At 49.7% G+C, this 21,765-nt stretch overlaps 1 protein-coding gene across 8 annotated transcripts in view; it reads left to right on the forward strand.

Moving 5' to 3' along the window:
• Nucleotides 1-21,765, forward strand: part of LOC140403169 (voltage-dependent P/Q-type calcium channel subunit alpha-1A-like) — a 721,889-nt gene that overhangs the window by 509,129 nt on the left and 190,995 nt on the right. For all 8 annotated transcript variants that reach the window (XM_072490879.1, XM_072490875.1, XM_072490873.1 and 5 more), the window contains 3 exons: nucleotides 5,382-5,522; nucleotides 8,956-9,157; nucleotides 20,468-20,632. In XM_072490879.1, coding sequence (XP_072346980.1) covers nucleotides 5,382-5,522; nucleotides 8,956-9,157; nucleotides 20,468-20,632 — 508 coding nt within the window. The remainder of the gene's footprint in view (nucleotides 1-5,381; nucleotides 5,523-8,955; nucleotides 9,158-20,467; nucleotides 20,633-21,765) is intronic.

Consider the following 21,765-nt stretch of genomic DNA (forward strand, 5'->3'; position numbering starts at 1 on the left):
CAAGGCCCTGGTTGAGGCCGCACTCATGTCTGAGGAACTTGGCTATCAGTTTCTGCTCAGCAATTCTGCGTTGTTGCGCGTCCTGAAGGCCGCCTTGGAGAACACTTACCCAAAGATTAGAGACTGAATGCCCTTGACTGCTGAAGTGTTCCCCGACTGGAAGGGAACATTCCTGCCTGGCAATTGTTGCGCGATATCCGTTCATCCGTTGTTGCAGCGTCTGCATGGTCTCGCCAATGTACCACGCCTCGGGACATCCTTTCCTGCAGCGTATGCGGTAGACACGTTGGCCGAGTCACACAAGTATGTACCGCATACCTGGTGGGTGGTGTTCTCGTGGGTAATGGTGGTATCCATGTCGATGATCTGGCACATCTTGCAGAGATTGCCATGGCAGGTTGTGTGGTGTCGTGGTCGCTGTTCTGAAGGCTGGGTAGTTTGTTGCAAACAATGGTTTGTTTGCGGTTGCGCGGTTGTTTGAAGTCAAGCAGTGGGGGTCTGGGGATGGGCTTGGCAAGATGTTCGTTTTCATCGATGACGTGTTGAAGGCTGCGAAGAAGATGTCGTAGTTTCTCCGCTCCGGGCAAGTACTGGACGACGAAGGGTCCTCTGTCGGTTGTGTCCCATGTTTGTCTTCTGAGGAGGTCAGTGCGGTTTTCTGCTGTGGCGCGTTGGAACTGTTGATCGATGAGTCGAGCACCATATCCCTTGTTGGGGGTGGGTATGCCACTTCCGTTGGGGGGGGGGGGGGGGGGGGTGACTCAGATGGTTGGCGGGGGGGGAGGTGTGTGTTGTTCAGGTCAGAAAGAAACCTTCTACAGGAATTGCCACCACAGGGACTGGGAGAGCATCCATTGTCGGTGACTGTGAATATAATGACTGTTCCGAACCTCTACGCAGTGGCTCCATCTAGGGCTCAACTGGGGACCTATGTAAGATTCTCACGCGTCCAGACACAGATGCATTTGTGAGGTCACAGACATCCTTTTAGCCAAAGGTCACAATTATGTCAACGTTTACAGAGAACAAGCAAGCCAAGGCCAGAGCATTGGGCTTTGCTAAGATTGCCAGATTTCTACAGGTGGAGGAGGCCATCAACTGCATTCATGTGGCTATAAAAGCTCCAGGCAACAGGCACTGCAATACATCAACAGGAAAGGCTACCAGATGCTCAACATACAAGTGGTCTGTGACCACAATAAACTGATCATGCTGGTTTACACCAGATATCCAGGAAGCATCCAAGCCTCATAGATCATAGATCCTCAAAATCTTTGAGGGACCAAGCTGGGTCCAGGGCAGGGTCCTCGCTGACAAAGGGCATGGTTGTAGAGCTGGCAGGGCACTCCAGTACAGTCCCCAGAGATTCTCATGGATCATCGAGGATTGCAGTACGCTGCCCAATAGGAGCAGGACTTGCAAGATAACATGATGGAGGAGCTGCATCTCATCCAAAGAAGAGGACACCAAAGGGGATAGAGGGTCATGAGTTTGTGGAAGCTGAGACTATGGGGAAGAGGCTATAGCATGAGCCAGATTAGGCAGGCACACAGCTGAGGCATTCATTGCCACCAGATTCCACCAGGGAGGTGACCATAGCATGAACACCAGCAGTGCAATGCCTCTCATTTCACACATGCACTTCAGTATGAGAGTGAATGGTTACACAACAGGCTTATATTGTCCTGATCCTTTGAAGGATGGTGACTCCAGCAGCATGTGTCCTTGCTGAGATGAGGTGCTAACTGGGAGAGGGCATCCTGGCCTCAGAACGTAAAATGTGCTGCTCCTTTATGCATCTGACCTGCACCCAAATCACAATGGAACCCTGCAAGAGCCTGGAGCTGTCAGTCAATTCCCAGTGACCTTGTGTCTTCAATCTGACGACTCCTCAAGTAGATCCATTTCAACCAACGGAACTACAGACTCTGTGTCATATCAATGGTGAATCAGATCATTCACAACTTGGGACAAGGCATCCAATAGTGTTCTGCTGCTGTGAATCCATTTACAGATGACAGTCGTCTGTTGTGCATTCTTCCAAATCACACTGACATCCGGTACTCTCAGTTAGGCTGCTTTTAGTCAAAGCTTAATATGGATGATGTGGAGATGCCGGCGTTGGACTGGGGTGAGCACAATACGAAGTCTTACAACACCAGGTTAAAGTCCAACAGGTTTGTTTCGATGTCACTAGCTTTCGGAGCGCTGCTCCTTCCTCAGGTGAATGAAGAGGTCTGTTCCAGAAACACATATATAGACAAATTCAAAGATGCCAAACAATGCTAGGAATGCGAGCATTAGCAGGTGATTAAATCTTTACAGATCCAGAGATGGGGTAACCCCAGGTTAAAGAGGTGTGAATTGTCTCAAGCCAGGACAGTTGGTAGGATTTCGCAGGCCAGATGGTGGGGGATGAATGTAATGTGACATGAATCCCAGGTCCCGGTTGAGGCCGCACTCATGTGTGCGGAACTTGGCTATAAGTTTCTGCTCGGCGATTCTGCGTTGTCGCGGGTCCTGAAGGCCGCCTTGGAGAACGCTTACCCGGAGATCAGAGGCTGAATGCCCTTGACTGCTGAAGTGTTCCCCGACTGGAAGGGAACATTCCTGCCTGGTGATTGTTGCGCGATGTCCGTTCATTCGTTGTCGCAGCGTCTGCATGGTCTCGCCAATGTACCACGCTTCGGGACACCCTTTCCTGCAGCGTATGAGGTAGACAACGTTGGCCGAGTCGCACGAGTATGTACCGCGTACCTGGTGGGTGGTGTTCTCACGTGTAATAGTGGTATCCATGTCGATGATCTGGCACGTCTTACAGAGATTACCATGACAGGGTTGTGTGGTGTCGTGGTCACTGTTCTGAAGACTGGGTAGTTTGCTGCAAACAATGGTTCGTTTGAGGTTGCGCGGTTGTTTGAAGGCAAGTAGTGGGGGTGTGGGGATGACCTTGGCAAGATGTTCATCGTCATCAATGACGTGTTGAAGGCTGTGAAGAAGATGACGTAGTTTCTCCGCTCCGGGGAAGTACTGGACGACGAAGGGTATTCTGTCGGTTGTGTCCCATGTTTGTCTTCTGAGGAAGTCGGTCCGGTTTTTCGCTGTGGCGCGTTGGAACTGTCGATCGATGAGTCGAGTGCCATATCCCATTCGTACGAGGGCATCTTTCAACGTCTGTAGATGTCTGTTACGCTCCTCCTCGTCTGAGCAGATCCTGTGTATACGGAGCGCTTGTCCATAGGGGATGGCTTCTTTAATGTGTTTAGGGTGGAAGCTGGAGAAGTGGAGCATCATGAGGTTATCCGTGGGTTTGCGGTAAAGCGAAGTGCTGAGGTGACCGTCCTTGATGGAGACGAGTGTGTCCAAGAATGCAACTGATTTTGGAGAGTAGTCCATGGTGAGTCTGATGGTTGGATGGAACTTATTAATGTCATTGTGTAGTCGTTTCAGTGATTCTTCGCCGTGGGTCCAAAGGAAAAAAGGGTAAGCGTTCTCCAAGGCGGCCTTCAGGACCCGCGACAACGCAGAATCGCCGAGCAGAAACTTATAGCCAAGTTCCGCACACATGAGTGCGGCCTCAACCGGGACCTGGGATTCATGTCACATTACATTCATCCCCCACCATCTGGCCTGCGAAATCCTACCAACTGTCCTGGCTTGAGACAATTCACACCTCTTTAACCTGGGGTTACCCCATCTCTGGATCTGTAAAGATTTAATCACCTGCTAATGCTCGCATTCCTAGCATTGTTTGGCATCTTTGAATTTGTCTATATATATGTTTCTGGAACAGACCTCTTCATTCACCTGAGGAAGGAGCAGCGCTCCGAAAGCTAGTGACATCGAAACAAACCTGTTGGACTTTAACCTGGTGTTGTAAGACTTCGTACTTAATATGGATGGTGGGGCAGGCGAATCAGATGCCTGCCAGAGATCCAATGTATTTCCCATGCATACATAATTAATGAGGCGGGAAGCAGACGATGCCTGGGTGAAAACCCACCATTGCGGCCAGCAGGGAAAAGACCATTTTTCACACCCACTCTCACACTTAGTGGAATGTGGGGAAAGCCTCCCCTTGGATCCATGATCCAGGGACTTGAGTTTTAATTTTGCAATGGCAGCTGGGGAATTTAAATCCAATTAATTAAATAAATCTGGAATAAAAAACTGGATTCAGTAATGTAACCACAAAACTACCTGATTGTTGTAAAAAAAACATCTCCTTTAGGGAAGGAAAGCCATTGTTCTCACCCAATCTGGCATCAATGTGACTCCAGACCTATTGCAGTGTGATTGACTCTTAATGCCCTCTGAAATGTTTTTTTCCAATTAAGGGGCCAATTCACCTACCCTGCATGTCTTTTGGGTTGTGGGGGTGAGACCTACGCAATCATGCTGGAGTTATATAGAACTTTGGTGAGGCCACAGCTGGAGTACTGTGTGCAGTTCTGGTCGCCACATTATCAGAAGGATGTGATTGCACTGGAGAGGGTGCAGAGGAAATTCACCAGGATGTTGCCGGGGATGGAACATTTAAGCTATGAAGAGAGGTTGGATAGGCTTGGGTTGTTTTCGCTGGAGCAGAGAAGACTGAGGGGCGACCTGATCGAGGTGCACAAGATTCTGAGGGGCAGGGAGCAGCTGTTCCCCTTAGTTGAAGGGTCAGTTACGAGAGGACACAAGTTCAAAGCATACAAGGCTATGTGTCAAGTGCCAGAAAATGGGATTCGAATAGTTAGGTGGTTTTATCTGGCGCAGATATGATGGGTCTTTTGTTCTATGCACCACTATGACTCTAATTCACCAGTTCTGACAAAACAGAAGGTGGTCAAGGCCACATATGCCTGTTGCGTTTGTTCAGGCAGACTTCCAGTGGTGCTACAGGACCTTAAAAGAGAAGAGGAAGGTTCTTCAAGTTTCCTGGTTAATATTCATGCCTCGAAAGGCGGTTAGCGCTACTGCCTCACGCCGCCCAGGACCTGGGTACGACCCCAGCCCTGGATCACTGTCCTTGTGGAGTTTGCACATTCTCCCCATGCCTGCATGGGTTTCACCCCCACAACCCAAAGATGTGCAGGGTAGGCGGATTGGCCACGATAAGTTGCCCTTTAATTGGAAATAAAAGATTTGGATACTCTAAGTTTAAAAAAACATATTCATGCCACAATCAACCCTACCAGAAACAAATCAACTATTTGGTTACTCAGTGTGGGTAGCTAGTAACAGAAAATCTCCGTCCCATCTATCTATGTAACACTAGTCGCTGCATTCTGAATTAACTTGTTGATTTTGAAGGACTTTGCATATATTCTGAGATTTTTTTTCAAATATGTAAATATAAGCCTTCGTTCATTTTTTCTTACTCTTTTCTGTTTCAGAGGGCAGTACTTGGTCTACATGAGGGAAAGTGATATTAAGGCACAGAAGCGGGAATGGAAACGATACGAGTTTCATTACGATAATGTGCTCTGGGCGTTACTGACTCTCTTCACCGTGTCTACTGGAGAGGGATGGCCAGAGTAAGTTAAATTTCATTATTAACCACGATTACAGTTCAATCCTTTGTTTCTCTTTGACTGATCAGTCTCCTGTTCAGCATCTTACAGTTTCTAGTGAATGTTCATGTGTGTGTTAAAGGAAAAGAGAACAGCATGGGCTTAATTATGATGTTCCATATGATCAAATAGCCAACCACACTCATTGTCCAGGTCAAGATTGTCCAGGTCAAAATTGTCCAGTATATTACTCATTAAATATGAATCCAGATATGGCAAAATGTATTTCTGATTATTAAACGAGCACTAACGAGCATCAAAATTGAAAAGGTGACATTCGCACAACATATGCATGTGTACTGTGATCTTATTGTGTGTTCGTTGGTAAAATGGTGAAATGGAAAGCAGAATTTTTTGAACAATAGGAGTGCTTTACTATCTTGGTTAGTGCATGGTGGTAGTTGTCTGGAAGATAAATATGCATTTAAGCATGCCTATCTATATTGCGTGTAAGGTGTTTTCTGCTTATATTAGTGCTTCTGACTAAATGAGGGTCATCATAGCCACATCTGTGGTTACTCAGCAATTTCTATTGGATAACACTGGCCTAGGGTCACAGAAAATGAATAGCTTTTCCAAAGGCGACTGGTGCCTGTAGATCTAGATTGAGTCAGATGACCTGTGTCATCTTTACCAACTCCATGTAAATAGATTGATGGGTGTTACAATGGGTAAACAACCAAAATTACAGGTCTTCCAAATTTCATTGCTATGGGGCAGGGTTTGAAATTATAACTTGTGTAGAAAGAACTCTTCTTTCAAAATCAGTCCCTGTGTGGCATTGGGTGTGTAGGTGAATTATATTGCCCCCCCTTCCAAAATATGTTATATTCCAGAAATCCAGGTGATGATGGATAGCACTGGAGCCAATCTTTATACACATTTGTAAGCATTTATTTACAGAGCTACTTACTACAAACATGCAACTCCTAACCCAGCAACCAGTTTCAGTCTGTGCCTCTTTATAGAAGATGTGGAGATGCCGGCGTTGGACTGGGGTGAGCACAGTAAGAAGTCTTACAACACCAGGTTAAAGTCCAACCAATTGCCATTTATCCCTCCGACTCTTCTGATTTGCATGATCTACATCCTGGTTGTTGTTTTCCCCCCCCCCCCCCCCCCCCTCCCCTTACCCCCTCACTGTCCTACTACTAGGGTTTCACTTGTGCTTCTATAAAGACAGTAAGAAGTCTTACAACACCAGGTTAAAGTCCAACAGGTTTGTTTTAAACACTAGCTTTCGGAGCGCTGCTCCTTCCTCAGGTGAATGAAGAGGTATGTTCCAGAAACATATATATAAACAAATTCAAAGATGCAAGACAATGCTTAGAATGCGAGCATTTGCAGGTAATTAAGTCTTTACAGATCCAGAGATAGGGGTAACCCCAGGTGTGAATTGTGTCAAGCCAGGACAGTTGGTAGGATTTCGCAGGCCAGATGGTGGGGGATGAATGTAATGCGACATGAATCCCAGGTCCCGGTTGAGGCCGCACTCATGTGTGAGACCAGCAAATGCTCGCATTCTAAGCATTGTCTTGCATCTTTGAATTGGTCTATATATATGCTTCTGGAACATACCTCTTCATTCACCTGAGGAAGGAGCAGTGCTCCGAAAGCTAGTGTTTGAAACAAACCTGTTGGACTTTAACCTGGTGTTGTAAGACTTCTTACTGTCTTTATAGAAGCACAAGTGAAACCCTAGTAGTAGGACAGTGAGGGGGTAAGGGGAGGGGGGGGAAACAACAACCAGGATGTAGATCATGCAAATCAGAAGAGTCGGAGGGATAAATGGCAATGAGAAACAGGGGTGCGACCTCGCCAAAAGTACGGGCAAACGGTGCCAAACACGCACCTGGTATGTTTTAATACCAGGATAAAATAGGAACGGCACGGATGGGGTAGCTGAGGACACGAGGTCCAAAACCATGGCCTCCGCATGGGCATCTGTACAGATGCTGCCCTCGTGTACATACCCAGAACGGTCCTTATAGCCGTGTCATTGCTACACTCTTTTGTTTGTTCTTCCCTCTGTTTTTTTAATTTTGTTTTCTTTCCTTTTGTTTTGTACATGTATCCCATCCTGTAAAGACCTCTATGTTACTGTTTAATGTTCACTGCAATGCTACAACTATAAACACAAACCGATAAAAAACATTTTGGGAAGTGAAGCCTAGTTAATGTCTGCTGCTTCTATACAATTAAAATTAAGGTTCCTTCGGCAACACCTTCCAAACCCATGACCACTACCATCTAGAAGGACAAGGGCAGCAGATACCTGGGAACACCACCACCTGGAGGTTCCTCTCCAAGCCACTCACTACCCTGACTTGGAAATATACCGCCGTTCCTTCATTGTCACTGGGGCAAAATCCTGGAACTCCCTCCCTAACAGCACAGTGGGTGTACCTACACCTCAGGAACTGCAGCGGTTCAAGAAGGCAGCTCACCCCCACCGTCTGAAGGGCAACTAGGGATGGGCAATAAATGCCGGCCTAACCAGCACCGCCCACATCCCGTAAATGAACACCTGAGGTACCTTGGAAGATGTTCTGGGGTCCCCCTACAATGTTCACACACACACAGGAGAATTGCCCAGAAAGTTTCTATTTCCATTGGGCAATTCCCTGTATCTCGAACCCGCCAAAGATCAGACTTAAATCTGAGACCTTGGGTGGTTCTCACTCTTAGAAGAACAGCTACCCCAGGAAAAATTAGAAGGATTAAAACTGCGTCTAACTCCTGGTTATCTATGGTACTGACCCCACCGTCTCCACCAATACCGAACTACCCCCACCTCACCTCCCACTCTCCCCGACCTGCCACAGTTCGACAACTCCCACCTCCCACCAACTATCACCAAACCCTCCCGACCCTGCAACTCCCCAGTTCCTGACTACCTCTCTAGTCCCCCTGACCACATGGCCTCTCGCAGGGGCTGTTTAGCACTGGGCTAAATCGCTGGCTTTGAAAGCAGACCAAGTCAGGCCAGCAGCACGGTTCAATTCCCGTAACAGCCTCCCCGAACAGGCGCCGGAATGTGGCGACTAGGGGCTTTTCACAGTAACTTCATTTGAAGCCTACTTGTGACAATAAGTGATTTTCATTTCATTTCATCTCAACTACCCCCCAACCCTCCCCGACCATCCAACCCTACCCCCCCCCCCAATCACCTGAGATGATTTCTGGTTAGAAAATGTGCAGCTCCAAAGTGTAAGGTAGGTGGAAAGGATTAAAGTGGCAATACAATGGAGATTGTCAACCTAACAGAGGATATGCCCAGAGTGTTACAACATCCTCAATTAATCTCAAACAAGAGAGGTTAGAAAAATTGAGAGCGCTAGAACTAAAGAGCCTATGTGGTTCTACTCCTCATAATGAATCTTCCTTTTCTCCACAGTGTACTGAAGCATTCAGTAGATGCTACATATGAGAACCAAGGACCCAGCCCTGGCTATCGGATGGAGATGTCTATTTTTTATGTTGTCTACTTTGTTGTCTTCCCTTTCTTCTTTGTGAACATCTTTGTGGCCTTAATCATCATCACTTTCCAAGAGCAGGGGGATAAAATGATGGAGGACTACAGTCTGGAGAAAAATGAGGTTTGTGCTGCTTGGCCAACTTGGCAATGTATTATTTAGAAAGCAAACTAATGTACTATCAATAATTAATTACACATGAGATAAAAACAACCAGTGTTAAATTACAAATGTTAAAACCCCAAATGGAATATTCCCAAATGGAAATGCGGAGTAGTGCAACTTCTGATGTTGGTGTTGGGACATAGTGGAAGGATTTACTCCATGGGGAGATCGATGGGTGATTCCCCGTGGTCCTCTTGAGGATTATCACATCCCCCACCCCCCAAGTCCAGATCCTCCCCCTCCCGTGACGATGAGGCCTTCTTTGCGTGAAGTGCGTGGGGTATCGTCGCTTCCTGGCTGAGTGTCGAAGGGCCACTGATGGGGGCTGTTCCTCCAAGTTTTTTTTAATATGAATTTAGAGTACTCAATTTTTTTTTCCAATTAAGGGGCAATTTATTGTGGCCAATCCACCTAACCTGCATATCTTTGGGGTTGTGGGGGTGAAACCCATGCAGACATGGGGAGAATGTACAAACTCCACACGGACAGTGACCCAGGGCTGGGGTTCGAATCCGGGTCCTCAGCGCCGCAGTCCCAGTGCTAACCACTGCACCACATGCCGCCCATACTGTTCCTCCATGTTGACTCCTGGATGTGGGTCAGTCATCTGAGTCTCCAATTCTGAGCCCGAGTCTTCGTCCTCTTGGGGATGACTCTTCGGTTTAACATGGGTTGAGATCCCTGCCTGGAGGCAGGTTCCAAAGAGGTTGAGGGCGTCACCCCACTCAGAGTACATAGATGCATAGATACATAAAAGATAGGTGCAGGAGGAGGCCTTTTGGCCCTTCGAGCCTGCTCCGCCATTTATCACAATCAAAGCTGATCATCCAACTCTATAGCCTAATCCTGCTTTCTCCCCATAGCCTTTGACCCCATTCTCCCCAAGTGCTATATCCAGCCGCCTCTTGAATAGATTCAATGTTTTGGCATCAACTACTTCCTGTGGTAATGAATTCCACAGGCTCACCACTCTTTGGGTGAAGAAATGTCTCCTCATCTCTGTCCGAAATGGTTTACCCTGAATCCTCAGACTGTGACCCCTGGTTCTGTAGCTGCCCACCGTTGGTAACATCTTTCCTGCATCTACCCTGTCTAGTCCTGTTCGAATTTTAGAAGTATCTCTGAGATCCCCCTCATTCTTCTGAACTCCAGCAATGTAGTTGTCGCAGGGGTTCCCTGCTGCTGAGATGGTCCATGTATTTTTTTATGGTCCCAGGGATAGTGGGGTTGGCATATGGACTGATTTTGGTTTCGGACCACGTGCTACATTTTATGGATGTGAGGTTAGGTGTGGGCCAGTCACAGGGATCCTCGTGGAGGATGGGCGGCGCTACTGGCGGATGAAAGGTTTTGCAGGAAGTTGGCTTCGGTGATCAAGGAGCGTATAGTTTAATAAGAATGGGGTGGTCAGGCCCTCCATGTTTTGGGAGGCGGTGAAGGTGGTGGTATGGGGGGAGGTGATTGCGTACAAGGTCCACAGGGGTACGGTGGAGAGGCCGGAGTGGCAGCGATTGTGCGTGTGATTTTGGAGGTGGCTAGGCGATACTCCAGGGCCCCGACCAGGGAACTCTTGGGGAATTCGATTTGTTGATGACAGGGAAGGCGGTGGGACAGCTTTGGAGAGCGAGGGGGGTCCTGTATGAGAATGGGGAGAAGGCCCGACGCCTATTGGCGCACAAACCAAGACGATAAGCTGCTGCATGGGAGATAGTACAAGTGAGAGAGGAGTGGGGGGTGTTGGTGACTGGAGCACAATAATGAAGCATTTGAGTCCTATGGGGGCTGTTCAGGCCTGCATCTCCGGGGGCTGGGGGGGGGGGGGGGTGGGGGGGGTGGCTGAGATGGGCGGTTTCTTAACGGGTTCCCAGAGTTTGAGATGGAGAAGGGGCTGGGATTGGGATTAGGGCCACACGAGGTGGTGGAGACAATTGGGTCGATGCAGTCAGGGAAGGCACCGGAGCCTGATGGTTCCCTGGTTCACAGAGGTTGTTGTGGTTTTGGATGCGGAGAAGGCATTCGATAGGACAGAGTGGAGATATTTGTTCGAGGTTCTGGGAAGGTTCGGGTTTGGCTCACGTTTATCTCCTGGTTGAAGTTGTTATACTTCATTGCCGTGTTAATGTAAGCATACTTGTGACAATAAAAAAATTTTTTTTTTAATTTATTCACGGCCTCCACGGCTAGTGTTAGGACGAATTCGATCAGCTCGATCTGATTTTGGGTTACACAGGGGTAAGAGACAGGGGTGTCTATTATCCCCTCTTCAGTTCACATTGGCTATTGAACCCTTGGCTATTGTGCTCCAGCCATCAAAGGGGTGGTCAGATATTGTATGGGGAGGCAGGGAACATAAGAGTCTCACTGTACACAGATGTCTTGTTGTATATTTCGAATCCGGTGGATTGTATGGATAGGATTATGGGTATATTGAAGGAATATGGCACTCTTTCGGGCTACAAATTGAATATGACCGAAAGTGATGTGTTTGTGGCGAATGCCCTGGAGACAGGGGCAGATTTGAGCGCCTGGCCATTTAAGTTGGTCAGGAGCAGGTTTGGGTATCTGGGTATTCAGGTGGCTCATGACTGGGTCACAATGTATAAATCAATCTGTCTGGCTTGTGGGGTGTGAAGGAGGATCTGAGGAGGTGGGATGCCCTCCCACTTCCATTAGCTGGGTGGATGCAGATGGTCAAGATGAACATCCTGCCAAGATTTCTTTGTATTTCAGTCTTTCCTGATATTCCTGCCAAAAGTGTTTTTTGTAGGGTGGACAGGTTAATCTCGGCTTTCTTATGGGCTGGCAAGATGCAGTGGATTCGGCGAGTGTTTCTACAAAGGCAGCGGGTGGGGGGTCTTGCATTCCCGATCTTGCTGTATTACTACTGGACAGCGATTGCAGAGAAGGTCTGGCATTGGTGAAGGGGAGGAGGCGGCGGAGTGGGTGCGGATGGAGGAGGCATTGTGTGTGGGGGTAAGTCCGAGGGCTTTGGCTGGGAGCCCGCTTCTGTTTACTCCGGGGAGATGTCCGGTGGTAGCTTTGTCCTTAAATGTTTGGAACCAACTGAGGCGGAATTTTGGTGCAGGGGGTATAGATACATGGATACATAGAAGATAGGAACAGGAGGAGGCCTTTTGGCCCTTTGAGCCTGCTCTGCCATTCATCACGTTCATGGCTGATCATCCAACTCAATAGCCTAATCCTGCTTTCTCCCCATAGCCTTTGATCCCATTCTCCCCAAGTGCTATATCCAGCCGCCTCTTGAATATATTCAATGTTTTAGCACCAACTACTTCCTGTGGTAATGAATTCCACAGGCTCACCACTCTTTGTGTGAAGACGTGTCTCCTTATCTCTGTCCGAAACGGTTCACCCTGAGTCCTCAGGCTGTGACGACTGGTTCTGGACACACCCATCATTGGTAACATCTTCCCTGCATCTACCCTGCCTAGTCCTGTTAGAATTTTATAGTCTCTATGAGATCCCCCCTCATTCTTCTGAACTCCAGCGAGAACATTCCCAACCCAGTCAATCTCTCCTCATATGACAGTCCCGCCATCCCTGGAATCAGTCTGGTAAACCTTCGCTGCACTCCCTCGAGAGCAAGAACATCCTTCCTCCGAGAAGGAGACCAAAACTGCACACAATACTCCAAGTGTGGCCTCACCAGGGCCCTGTACAATTGCAGCAACATGCCCGCTTCTATACTTGAAACCTCTCGCAATGAAGGCCAACATACCATTAGCCTTCTTTACCGCCTGCTGCACCTGCAAGCTTACCTTCAGCGACTGGTGCACAAGGACACCCAGGTCCCACTGCACACTTCCCTCTCCCAATTTACAACCATTCAGGTAGTAATTTGCCTTCCTGTTTTTGCTTCCAAAATGAATAGCCTCACACTTACCCAAATTATACTGCATCTGCCATTGGTTTGCCCACTTGCCCAACCTGTCCAGATCTTGCTGTATGATCCCTGCATCCTTGTCACAATTCACCCTCCCACCTAACTTGGTATCATCTGCAAACTTTGAGATGTTACATTTTGTTCCCTCATCCATATCATTATATATATTGTGAATAGCTGGTCCCAGCACCGATCCCTGTGGTACCCCACTGGTTACTGCCTGCCAATTTGAAAAGGAGCCATTAATCCCTACTCTTTGTTTCCTCACTGCCAACCAGTTTTCTATCCACCTCAATACATTTCCCCCAATCCCTTGCGCTTTAATTTTGCACAATAATCTCTAATGCCGGACTTTGTCAAATGCCTTCTGAAAGTCCAAATATACCACATCGACTGGCTCCCCCTTGTCGACTGTACTGGTTACCTCTTTGACAGGCTGGCAATGCCAAGATGCCCATGTGGCATCTTGCCCACACTGGGGATCGGACCCGGGGTGCCCTGCTGCATGAGGTGGGGTGCAAGGAGGCCCCGAGGATCCCCAACAGGTGAGTTGGGACGTTGGAGGGGGTCCTTGAGTCGTGTCAGGGGACCGACGGCGTCTTGATCTCAAGAAATGGACTGAGTGCGGCCTCAGCAGTGCGTTCCTCACTGTGCCCTGAAAGAAAAGAGTGCGGTTAGATTGTGGGGTCATTCCAGGCACTACAAGCACCGGGAACGCCCCCTCTAATCCTGCCCGGAATGGACTCTGTTTCATTCGATTGCTGACTGCCCACTGGGAACCCAGCGACAAGGATCGTATGGGTGCCTCCCCAGGCCAACCCCCTAGGCACCCTTTGGCCCCAGCCGACCCCTCAACGGGATGGGCATGCTCCAGCACAGCCAGTGCCATCTTCTTGGCTGGGATAAGCGTATGTGGGGAGTGGAGTGCCTGTATGCAGCTCCTGTTTGTCAAGCTCTCTAGTAATGTTCTCGACCCTGGCGAACCGCACGCCAGCATTCGTTGGAATTGCACTGGTTCCACGTGGTGGCGGTGCTAGCCCATTAGGATGTCCTGAATCGCTCCGGGACCGGCACCGCTTTCGGGCTATAGGACTCAAGCGATTCAGTCCCAGCGTCAGCACCGAGTCTTTGAATGGGAGAATCCGGCCTCATACCTTTCCCAGTTGTCTGTGGACAAGTACAGCTGCAATCGACCTTTGTAAAAAATGCCATACAGCCGTGTTTCTTTAAGTTCACTCCGATCTCCTTTCTATGAACTGGCACATTCCAAAAACCTTTGAGTTGCTTCCCTTTATATTTCCCACCAAGCTATTTGAAATATTAGCATTAAATTAAGACAAAATATATCTACATATAAAGCTGCTTTAAAAGCAATTTCACAAGATTAATGTCGCCCATTTGGCCTTTTGCAACTCATCTTCCCAGAAAGATCCTACAGTCTTTCCATCACAGCATCAAGGTGCTTCCATAAAGAAAAACAGAATGGATGATTCACAGAGAGGGAGAGAGAGTGAACATTGAACCATTAGCTGATTAACTTATAAATCTGAAGGTTCCAATAATTTTATAGAAACCGCAAGAGCAAAGCATTAAAAACAAATTGCCCAAAGTCCAAACCTGGGTTGGTGTCGCACCTTATTTAGCTGCGATGTTTGCATTTATATTTCATGTATGATGAAAAAAACCAGAGCAGGTCAAAGGCTAGGAAGCCTACACCTCAGGGACTGCAGCGGTTCAAGAAGGCAACTCACCACCACCTTCTGAAGGGCAACTAGGGATGGGCAATAAATGCCGGCCTAACCAGCGATGCCCACATCCTGTAAATGAATTTTTAAAATGTCTTTTTACATGAGATGTTATGTTACTACAGAGTGAGGCCTTGCTTTGGGAATGGGGGAATGTCTCAGATCTGGTGCTGCTTCTCTATGGAACCTGGAGGACACTTTGTTCCGTAACTTCCGCGGAGAGGCAATCCGAGTTGGATCGCCACTCCTCTCTTACTTATCCGGAAATGAAACCGCTGCTTTTTTGCCCAACCTTCCGACTTAGGCCGAGCAAGAGCAGTGTAGTTCAGCGGGTTCCCGAAGCCCTGCGTTGAGGGCTGCTGAGTCAGACGTAAGGCAGAAACACACCATTTCTACAGCACAACTGCTGTAAAGCAGGGAAGGTTAAAGATCCAGCCACTTTGAGAAGCCAGGGGGTTGGTAAATTTGCCGGGTAAGCGAACAGGATTGTGCTTCAGGTGGTTGGGTGGGAGGGGGAACAACAGGGGTCAGTGAGGGGGGGTTATTAGTCAGTAGGGGGTGGCTTGGTCAGTTGAGGCATGGTTGATGCACGATCAATTAAACTTGAAGATGAGGTTGTATCATAACTGAAGGCTTTAATAGACTAGATCTGTTCCCCAGCAGCTTCGGTACAGAATGAGGGCTGCTGGGATGGCACCTGTTCTTATACCCCGCCTATCAAGGCGGAGCTACATACCAAACAGTCAATGGTAAACTCCTAGGTTTACGCAATGGTCTGCAGCCTTTCGGGTACTGCAATACCTGATACTACCACATTCACCCCCTGTTAAAAAAGAGTCCGGCGGGGGTGGTGGCCCAGTGGTTACAATTGCATTTAACATGGTATGATCAGATATGGAGGTACCGTGAATATTTACAAGCGTGGAAGATATATACAGTTAGTGTTAATTTACAGTGACATTTACAGTGTAGCAATCAGTTGGTCGGGTGGCCTGGTCGTCCTCCTGGATCGTCTGAGCTTCTGTGGTGATTCTGGTGGGGGACCGGGCATCTGCGACTCCGGGAGCGTGGCCTCGGCCTCCATGGCAGCTTCGTCACCCCTAGACGGCGCTGGTGGGGCAAACGGTTGACACAAGAGGGGGGCGCCTGTAGGGGGCGTCGGTGGGTGGAATGGCCTAGGTAGGAGCGGCGGGAGGACTGACCATCCAGTGAGGTGCTGTGAGGGGGGAAGGGGTTGGGGTAGCTGTTCGGGTGCGCATGGGGTTCCGGCGGGCGCCAGGTCTCGTAGGGAGACCGTATCTTGCCAGCCGTCAGGGAATGCCACGTAGGCGTACTGGGGGTTAGCGTGCAGCAGGTGGACCCTCTCGACCAATGGGTCCGACTTGTGCACCCGCACGTGCTTCCGAAGCAGGATGGGTCCGGGTGTCGCTAGCCAGGTTGGGAGCGAGGTCCCGGAGGAGGACTTCCTGTGGAAGACAAGGAGATGTTCATGAGGTGTCTGATTGGTAGTTGTACAGAGCAGTGACCAAATGGCGTGGAGGGCGTCCGTGAGGACTTCCTGCCAGCGGGAGACGGGGAGAGACCTGGACCGCAGGGCCAGTAGGACGATCTTCCAGACCATTCCGTTCTCCCCCTCTACCTGCCCGTTTCCCCGGGGTTGTAACTGGTCGTCCAGCTTGAGGCGATGCCCTTGCTGAGCAGGAATTGACGCAGTTCGTCGCTCATAAAGGAGGACCCCCTATCACTGTGTATGTACGCGGGGAAACCGAACAGTGTAACGATACCCTGGAGGGCCTTGATGACAGTGGTTCTGGTCATGTCGGGGCAGGGGATGGCGAACGAGAACCAGGAGTACTCGTCAATCACGTTCAGGAAATACGTGTTGCGGTCGGTGGAGGGGAGGGGGCCTTTGAAGTCCATACTGAGGCGCTCAAAGGGATGGGAAGCCTTTATCAGGTGCGCCCTCTCTGGCCGGTAGAAGTGCGGTTTGCACTCCGCGCAGATTTGGCAGTCCCTGGTGACTGACCTGACCTCCTCGATGGAGTAGGGCAGGTTGCGGGCCTTAATGAAGTGAAAAAAGCGAGTGACCCCCGGGTGGCAAAGGTCCTCGTGGAGGGCTCGGAGGCGGTCCACTTGTGCGGTGGCACATGTGCCGCGGGACAGGGCATCAGGAGGCTCGTTTAGCTTCCCAGGACGGTACAAGATCTCGTAGTTGTAGGTGGAGAGTTCTATCCTCCACCGCAAGATCTTGTCATTCTTTATCTTGCCCCGCTGTGCATTATCAAACATGAACGCCACCGACCATTGGTCAGTGAGGAGAGTGAATCTCCTGCCGGCCAGGTAATGCCTCCAGTGTCGCACAGCTTCTACTATGGCTTGTGCCTCCTTTTAAACCGAGGAATGGCGAATTTCTGAAGCATGGAGGGTTCGGGAGAAGAAGGCCACGGTTCTGCCCGCTTGGTTGAGGGTGGCGGCCAAAGCTACGTCGGACGCATCGCTCTCGACCTGGAAGGGGAGGGACTCGTCGATGGTGCGCATCGTGGCCTTTGCAATGTCTGCTTTGATGCGGCAAAAGGCCTGGCGGGCCTCCGTCGACAAGGGGAAGGTTGTTGACTGGATTAGGGGTCGGGCTTTGTCTGCGTAGTTGGGGACCCACTGAGCGTAATAGCTGAAAAACCCGAGGCAGCGCTTCAGGGCCTTGGGGCAGTGAGGGAGGGGGAATTCCATAAGGGGGCGCATGCGTTCAGGGTCGGGGCCTATAACTCCATTTCGCACTACGTAGCCGAGAATGGCTAGGCGGTCGGTGCTAAAGACGCATTTATCCTTATTGTACGTTAAGTTAAGGATTTTCGCGGTCTGGAGAAATGTTCGGAGGCTGGTGTCGTGGTCCTGCTGGTCATGGCCGCAGATGGTATCAAGATACGGGAACGTTGCGCGTAAGCCGTACCGGTCAACCATTCGGTCCATCTCGCGTTGGAAGACCGAGACCCCATTAGTGACATCAAAGGGAACCCTTAAAAATTGGTAGAGCCGCCCATCTGCTTCGAAGGCAGTGTACTTGCGGTCACTAGTGCGGAGGGGTAGCTGATGGTAGGCGGACTTGAGATCCACCGTGGAGGAGACCTTGTATGCGCGATCCTGTTCACCAGGTCGGATATGCGGGGGAGAGGGTACGCATCCAGCTGCGTAAACCTGTTGATGATCTGACTGTAGTCAATGACCATCCTATGTTTCTCCCCGGTCTTTACCACCACTACTTGAGCTCTCCAGGGACTGTTGCGAGCTTCAATGACCCCTTCCCTCAGTAGCCTTTGGACCTCTGACATGATGAAGGTCCGGTCCTGGGCACTGTACCGTCTGCTCCTGGTGGCGACGGGTTTGCAAACCGGGGTGAGGTTCGCAAACAGGGAATGCGGGTCGACCTTAAGGGTCGCGAGGCCGCAGACAGTAAGAGGGGGTATAGGGCCACCGAATTTAAAAGTGAGGCTTTGCGAGTTACATTGGAAGTCCAACCCCAGGAGTGTAGCCGCGCAGAGGTGCAGCAGGACATAAAGGCGGAACTTGTTGATTTTCCTGCCTTGGACAGTGAGGTTTGCTAGGCAGAACCCCTTTATCTCCACTGAGTGTGACCCGGAGGCCAGGGAGATTCTTTAATTTACAGGGTCGGTAACAAGTGAACAGCGCCTTACCGTGTCAGGGTGTATAAAGCTCTCCGTGCTCCCAGAGACGATCAGGCAAGACGTCTCGTGGCCGTTGATGGAGATCGTCGTCGTTGCTGTTGCGAGTGTCCGAGGTCGATTTTGGCCCAGCGTCACCGAGGCCAGATGGAGCAGTTGTGTGTTGTGATCGGGCAGCATGTAGTAGGCTGTGCTGGGGGCCTGGGGCTCCATCCAAGATGGCGTCTCCTATGGAGCGCACATGGTGGTGGGGGATGTACAAAATGGCGGGGATGGACAAAATGGCGGCGCCCATTTGTCCAGCGTGGTGTCCGAGGGGCAAGATGGCCACGGCCGTGGGTCGGGAGTGGCCCTCGGATAGGGGGTGGCGGTGAGTGCTGGCAGCCTGGGGCCCGAAGGGAAGGTTGCCGCGGCGGTCCGGAGTCGTTGGAGACCGCGGCCACGGCTCGTGCTTGGCAGACCCCCACAAAATGGCCCTTCTTGCCACACCCTTTGCAGGTGGAGGTGCGGGCTGGGCAGCGCTGACGGGGATGCTTCGCCTGCTCGCAGAAGAAGCTATGGGCCCCGACGGAGCTAGCGGCCCTGACGGAGCTAGCGGGCCGTCTTACAGAGCAGGCCTGCGGGGACACGAGGAAGGTCAGTGGGACTGCCGCTGCGGGATGCCACGCAGCCCAGGGGGCCGCTGCGCGGTCGGGCGCATTGGACTGCGCGTTTCTGGAGGCAACATCCATGGACCCTGCCAGGGCCCGTGCTTCTCTCAGCCCCAGGGTGTCCTTTTCTAAAAGTCTTTGGCGGATCTCTGAAGAGCTCATACCTGCTACGAAGGCATCCTGCATTAGAAGTTCCGTGTGCTCGCTGCCCGAAACTTGCGGGCAGCTACAGTTTCTGCCCAGCACCAGTAGCGCATGGTAGAAGTCCTCCAGCAATTCCCCGGGGCTTTGCCGTCTAGTTGCAAGCAGGTGACGTGCGTAGACCTGGTTTTCAGGGCGTATATAATGTCCCTTTAACAGTTCGATCGCATCATCATAGTCCTTCGCCTCCTCGATGAGGGAGAAGATTCCAGGGCTTACTCTCGAGTGCAGCAGATGCAGTTTCTGTTCTCCTGAGGGGGTGCCTCCGGCCGTCTTGAGGTAGCCTTTAAAGCACGCCACCCAGTGCTTAAAAATCGCAGCCGAGTTCTCTGTGTGGGGGCTGAGTTGTAGACACTCCGGCTTGATTCGGAGATTCATTCTTTCAGCCCAAGAGTAGTCTATTAAATTGATGCACGATCAATTAAACTTGAAGACGAGGTTGTATCATAACTGAAGGCTTTAATAGACTAGAACTGTTCCCCAGCAGCTTCGGTACAGAATGAGGGCTGCTGGGATGGCACCTGTTCTTATACCCCGCCTATCAGGATGGAGCTACATACCAAACAGCCAATGGTAAACTCCTAGGTTTACCCAATGGTCTACAGCCTCTCGGGTACTGCAATACCTGATAATGGTCTCGGGGGGTGGAGGTCTGGTGGTCAGTGGGGGAATCAGGTGGTCAGGAGGGTGACTGGTGGCGGAGTGGGTAGGGTAGTCGGGGAGAGGTGTGCAGTCGGGAGTACTGTAAGGGTTTGGGGGGGGGGGGGGGTTTGTAGGTGTTCCCATGGGAGGGGGTAGAGGGAGTAGCCGGGGGGAGAGGAAACAGATAGTCAGAGATTGGTGGTTAGTGGGGGGAAGGGGCCGTAGTCAGGGATGGGGTCCCATGTGGGTGGGGGGGGCAAATCATGAGTGGTACTCTGAGGTCCTGTGGGGGGCGGCCAAGTGTGATAGGCAAAGCAAGTACTCAGCTTAACTGTGTTGATCAGGAAAGGGCAAAGGACTACCTTGTACCAACAGGTGGAATACATATAAGTATACAATGTTGTGAGTTTGTTTCTGACTAATTGACCTGTTATTTTATCTCCTTGCAGAGAGCCTGCATCGATTTTGCTATCAGTGCCAAGCCCTTGACACGTCATATGCCACAGAACAAACAAACATTTCAGTACAAAATGTGGCAGTTTGTGGTGTCACCCCCATTTGAGTATACCATCATGGCCATGATTGCTCTCAACACTGTGGTGCTAATGATGAAGGTCAGTCAACAATTCTTTGATTTTATGCCTCTCGCTTCAACTTCTGACACCACTGCCTCTTGCTATCTTACTGACACATGTCTGCAGGTGACTTTGAAAACAGAAAATACTGAGGAAGCCCAGGAAAGAGAAACAGAGTTAATATTACAGAGTTAAAAAGTGGAAGAAATGTAATGGATGTTATACTGTTTAAGAGGGGGTGGAGCAAAATAGAAGATCGGGATAGATAGGTTTAGGAGAGACCAAAGGAATGTCACCTCTGTGGGGTTTGTCATTTATTCAATCTGTCGTTCCTCTATTCCCTCCCATTATCTTCTGAATTGGTGGTTTTGCCAATGGTTTCTTGGGTGTTTGCATTCACATACACAAGGACTGGATAACTCTGTCTGGTCCATCCAGATTGGTCCATTCAAATATGGCGTGGTCGTACACATCATAAATCCTTCCCATTTGATCATCAGAAAGGTATAAAGACTATTGTATCTCAGGCAAGGCTATGATTAGAACTTACAATTATCTGGAAGCTAAGTTATGTCACTGCTCTAGTAATCTAAAGACCTAGTCAAATGATCCAGAGACATGAGTTCAAATTATTTTAATTAAATAAATATGGAATAAAAAGCTAGCATTAGTAATGGTAACCTTGGAATTACTGGATTGCTGTAAAAACCCGTCTGGTTCACTGATAGCTTTTAGGGAAGGAAATCTGCAACTCTGGCTGACATTTGGCAAATATGGTTACCTTCCCTCGGGAATGGCCTAATAAGCTGGTTTAGCTCACTGGGCTAAATCGCTGGCTTTTAAAGCAGACCAAGGCAGGCCAGCAGCACAGTTCAATTCCCGTACCAGCCTCCCCGAACAGAGGAATGTGGCGACTAGGGGCTTTTCACAGTAACTTCATTGAATTTTACTCGTGACAATAAGCGATTTTCTTTTCATTTCATTCAGTTGTAATGGGATGGATGATAAATGCTGAGCCAAATCACATTGAAGGATCTTTACATCCTCCTCACAGCTCGCCCTCCCACCCAACTTGGTGTCATCTGCAAATTTGGAGATATCACATTTTGTTCCCTCGTTTAAATTATTAATATATATTGTAAATAGCAGGTGTCTCCCTGGCTGGGGTCACT

This window comes from Scyliorhinus torazame, chromosome 27 (genome assembly GCF_047496885.1).
Source record: "Scyliorhinus torazame isolate Kashiwa2021f chromosome 27, sScyTor2.1, whole genome shotgun sequence".
In the NCBI taxonomy this organism is placed as follows: domain Eukaryota; kingdom Metazoa; phylum Chordata; class Chondrichthyes; order Carcharhiniformes; family Scyliorhinidae; genus Scyliorhinus; species Scyliorhinus torazame.